Here is a 5,196-nt window from a genome sequence, read left to right on the forward strand (position 1 = left end):
ATCAAAGTTCAGTACATTCATAGCTTCAGGATGATGCTCTCCATAATGCTGCTGCAGGTCTTCAAAATTTGTGTAGTCAATGTAGCACTCAAGACACCTGTACACTGCGCTGTGGTCATTGGGATCCAGGATATACCTAAAGCTGAACTTAATATAGGGGTGCATTCGCTGGTAGTGGGTGCTAACACTCCTGGCAGATTTGTTGCTGAAATCACAGTGTTTGCAATAGTAAAGCCTGCCAGAGTCAGTAAACTCTGAACTCTCATTGTTCTGATCAGTACCGTATATGTTTGGCTGGCTCCCCAGAACAGAGGCATTGGGGCTCTGGTGCTCCTTCATGCTGACAGAAGAATAATAGTCTTCCTCATCTTCAGATAACGTGAGCTCAATCTCTGCTCCATTGGTGGAATTGTAGTCATGCTGCATGCTTCTAAAGCCTGTCTCCTTCTGGGAATCATTAGCCTCTCTGCCCCACATTTGCTGGGGTGCATAAGAACTGGAAACATCTATCATTGGTTCTGTCTGCTCTTCTTCTCTGTCTAACTCCACCTCTATCTCCACCTCATTGTCCTCCTCCTCTTCCTCGTCATCCTCTACATTAATCACAGCATCTTCCTGCTGCTTGTTTTGGCTGATCTTGCTCTGCAGGTTGCTTGCTATTTCATCGATTCTGGTTCTCTTTTTCACAGGAGAGAGATCTAAAGGGAAGTCATTTGAGACCTTTCGAGGGGCTTTTGCAACAAAGTTATTTTTAGATGACAGCCCAAGAATGGAGGTCTGGCTCTTCTTCACTGTGCTGGCAGAGGGGTGAGCATCTGCCTCACTCTCCTGTGGTGCATTAGATGGCGGCCCATCATATTTTGGCAAGTTGTCACAGAATGAGTGCTTGTGCTGCTGATGAACTCTGAGGCCTTTCAAAGTGGTGGTGGAATAGTTGCACATTGTGCACTTGTATGGATGCTGTGAATGGGGCTGGGGTGACTGCTGTTGTTGCTGTTGTTGCTGTGGCTGCACCGGTTCCATCATCCCAGCTGACTTCCTGCCATTTATATTTCCACTCTCATAAGACACCGTGCTGTCATTCAAAGAAGAGGCGATGCTTTCAGTCTGAGAGTTCATAGTGTCCCAGTCTGATGTTGTTCCTGTGTGACACTGCTTGTGGGCACCAAGCTTTAATGAACTCTTGCAGGTGAAAGGGCATTCATCACACTTGTACACAGCTGTCTTTCCGGACAGGTGGATGTTCTCAATGTGACGGGAAATACTTCGGCGGTGCATGGTCAGGAAAGGACAAAAAGGGCACTGGAACCTGTTCATGTATCTTCTAAAGGGAATTCCCTTTGTTTCCAATAGTTTGTTGCCATCAGATCCCATCAGCTGCTCTGCAGACATTCCTGAGGTCTGGTGATCCATGGAGTTTAAGCCATTCTCGCTGTCCATTTCATTTAGCTCTTCATCTGAGCTGGAGTCATTTAGCATACTGCTTGTTTCCAGGTCAGCAGAAGAATTCGTCATATCAGCAATTCCATAGTGGGATCTGTCAGACAAATTAACCATGCCCGAGTTGTGAGGTGACTTAGGCTTCATTTGAGGGTAAGACACCGAAGAAAACTTGGAAGATGTAGAAGAGTTGGGTCTGATAAGGGAATTGCCCATAGAGCTCCTGAAGTTTGAGACATTAGCATTCGACATCTCACGTCCTGTTGTATTCATGGAGATATAGTTTGAGTTTGGAGAGGCATTCTGGGCACTCTTACTCTGCACATCAGGTGCATTGGTTCCATCTTGTTGCTGTCTCAGGCTTGACAGTATTTTTACCATGCTACGGTGTTTCTTCATCATGTGGTCACACCAACGTTCCCTTCTAGGTGTCTGGTAGCTGCACCACTCACAGCAAAAGTTGCCCCTAGATTTTGTCAGGGGCTTGACCATTGATTCCAAAATGCTTCGCTCCACCACCTCTGCAGGCAGCTCCTTGCAGGGTTCCTGCACTGGCACAGAAGCAGATGTTGACTCAGACACAGCAGCAGCAGCAGCAGCAGTAGGAGTTGAACTCTCTTTCAGGTTGTTTTTGTGATACATTTTCTGGTGCTTAATAATCCTCGCGCGCCTGGGTGACTTGTAGGTGCAGAACTGGCAACTGAAAACTTTACCAAACCCTTCATGCATCATGATGTTGTAATTTAGAGAACTAGAAGCTGGTGGCCCCACTGAGCTCCCCCCAGCCTGTGCTCCATGAACCTTCCGTGTGTGCTCTATGAGGAGGTTTTTGGAACGGAAGTAACGCACACAGAACTTGCACTGGAAAAACTTGCTGGTTGGTTTAGGATTTGGAGCCATGTGCTGACCATAGAAAGTCTGGCTCTGGCTATAGTAACTTCCAGTCCCCATCTGACTTGTTGCATTTTGCCCTAAAAGGAGAATTAAGGTGTATATGTAAATAAATAAAATCAAAAGGCTTTTCCTCCACCCACCCTGTATGCATAAGAATGTAACCACATCCTGAATAGACAATAATCACACCAGGATTCCCTCACCTACTTATGGTGAGATCTACAGAACTGGCAATGGTCAGAAAAATGACCATTATGCAGAATTTCTACACATCTATGACTGTGGTGCACAGTTTGGAATAGACAACTTCCATAATAACCTTCTTGGGGGGAAAAGGAAAACTAGTACACTGATAAAGTTGAAAATTTTGAGGTGGTTCATGGTGGTGAAGAACAACCATGAAAAGCTGAAAATGAAAAAGCAATATGAAGAACCACATGAAAAGCAGCTGGGAAATAAAACCATCCTTCATGCTTGCATTTACAGAAAAAAAAAGCCATGGTCAGGACTAATATGGCTGATGCTAGATATCTGCTTTGCTGACATAGCAATAAAGATAATGCAAGTTTTAAATCCACATAAAAAGTAGGAACTAAAGCACACTGAAATAAGCCACATGTAGAACAGGGGGTTAGAGTTGAGATCGTAGAGTTGAGATCAATCTTAGAGTCAAGATTTACCTGCTATTTCATCTGCAATTGCAAATTCATCCTTTACAGAAGAAAATTCCACCTCAGTCTGGTTGCTAGCATTGATGGAACCAGGCCTTGGCTGGCTGGGACTTTCCTCAGAGACATCAGTTGGCTGCAGAAAAGCAGTGTGAACATCCTGAATGTGGGCTTTTAGGTCTTCATAAGATGGAGCTCGAAAATCGCAGCCATCACACTGCAGCACCTCCATGGTTCAGGATGATCTTTTACATTAGAAAATTCTGCAAGAAAAAACAGGGGAAGGAGAGAAGAAGAAAGATATGTGTTTACAGCAATGCTATTGGAACAAGTCCTGAAAACAGGTAATACCAAGCTTCTGATGACTCAGCCATTTCCAGAGATTCCACAAACACAGCAGTGTGAAGCTCAACCTTTGCTTGTCATTTTCAGAGGCATCTATTCAAATTCACATGAAGTTCTATCTAGAAAGCTCACAAGTCGCTGACTCAACTCTACAGTCAAATTTCTGACAAGTGACTATTGATTCAATAGACTTTGTCCTCTTGGCTTTTCCATTACACAGGATAGGGCTGTTATTTGGTATTCTGTCTTGTTCAAAGACCACGACCCATATGCTAGAGAAGTGGCACATTACTCCCAGTCATGCACCGAATTTTACAATCAGAACACAATGGTTTCTGCCTTCATGAGACTCGCTCTAACCTTTCTGGAAGTTGCCAATTCCTGCTTCACTCACTACAAGCTTTCACAGGGAGAAATGTGCCTTTCTTCTCAACATCCTATTAGTCCTGATACTGGTGTAAAACCTAGACCCAACAGGAAGGTTGGACGCAGACACGTGAACCCAAGGCAGAATACTTTGCTCTGCCCTACTTGCACCAAGCTTTGTAAGGGCATCTCCCCTCTTTGTTACAATATTTACAGTTACATTTTAGTCTGTTCTGGGGACATGACCCTTGTGCCTTAGGAGTCTGGGGGATAGACAGCTGGAGGAAGAAAAAGACAGGAATATGAACACCAGAAAAGTGCAATGGAAACAGGAGTTACAAAGATCCTGAGGCATTATGGCTTTCTTGATTTATTCAAAATCCCTGCATACCTTGGAGTACAAAGCAACATGAGAAGTATGGTGGTGCAGCTTGTGACAATTAATCCTGCAAGAGAGAGCTGTGTGTGCACCACCATGAAGGAGAGGAGACACAAAGCAAAAGCCAGACAAAAGGCTTAGACTCTCCTACCCCGTGCAGTGCTCAGGCGCAAGAGCTACCTTCCTATGTTAACACAGGAATTACTTCTCTAAGCTTCCATGCACTGAGCTGGAAAAGGATGACAAACGGAGCATTTCAGAGGTCCAAGGCACAAGGGCAGCCCAAAGCACTTTAAATTCCATGAGTTTATTGCATGTGGAGCATGAAGCAACCTCCACAGTGAGGAGAAAGCTCCAAAACCTTAAGGCACGGAAACAAGAGAGGGTACTGCATGAGGATTTTAGAAGAAAGAATGCTTCTCCTGATAGCCTGCTAAAATAAACTTCTAACAAGTCAAATTCCGGACAGGCTGAGCACAGAGGCTCTCCACATATTTACCTACATTTCTTCGCAGACTGCACTGTGTCCTTTCTCTCCCCCCACTCCCTCCCACCACCACCACCACCACCAATAAAGAAAATGAACGCTGCACCAGCTCCTTTTCCAGCTAACAAAGTTACAATAATCGAGATACTCAAGCTTTTATGTGCAAGCACCAGACCAAATTGTGTGGAAGAGGTTGCTATCTGCTGTGGATCAAATTACAGCAGTGAGTGAAGCCCCACCCCACGTCTCCTTTAGCACAGTCCATTAGACCTGAAAACAAATTTTTCCATGGAGCAGACGACTCCTGCATTTAGAGCACTCCACAGAAAAGCAGATCATCCAGTTTTCACTACCCATCCCCCAAGCTTAGTCCTTTCATCTCAGCCAAACAAGCCACAGCTCTGCTGAATGTGTTTATCACACTTTCAAGAGATATGAGCCCCTGCGTCACTGAAGCTTTAAGACTCACTAAGCTGCCCTAGTCCTCAGAGCTTTGGAGCAGCCATTTTAGCTCAGACAACTCCTGCACTCAGAGGCTCAGAGCTCCTTGTCTGTGCACAACATGGCCTCACTCATCTCAGCTTCAGCTCCAGCACACCACCCTTCCTCCTTTATCC

At 45.0% G+C, this 5,196-nt stretch overlaps 1 protein-coding gene across 1 annotated transcript in view; it reads right to left on the reverse strand.

Moving 5' to 3' along the window:
* LOC103803242 (zinc finger protein 462-like) overlaps positions 1-3,234 on the reverse strand; it is a 32,418-nt gene extending 29,184 nt beyond the window's left edge. Inside the window, 2 exon segments of the mRNA XM_009075785.1 lie at positions 1-2,411; positions 3,015-3,234. The exon segment at positions 1-2,411 is cut by the window's left edge and continues 11 nt beyond it. Of these exon segments, the coding sequence (XP_009074033.1) occupies positions 1-2,411; positions 3,015-3,234 (2,631 nt within the window).
* Between the last annotated feature and the right edge of the window lie 1,962 nt (positions 3,235-5,196).

Source organism: Acanthisitta chloris, unplaced genomic scaffold (genome assembly GCF_000695815.1).
Source record: "Acanthisitta chloris isolate BGI_N310 unplaced genomic scaffold, ASM69581v1 scaffold14815, whole genome shotgun sequence".
Lineage (NCBI taxonomy): Eukaryota > Metazoa > Chordata > Aves > Passeriformes > Acanthisittidae > Acanthisitta > Acanthisitta chloris.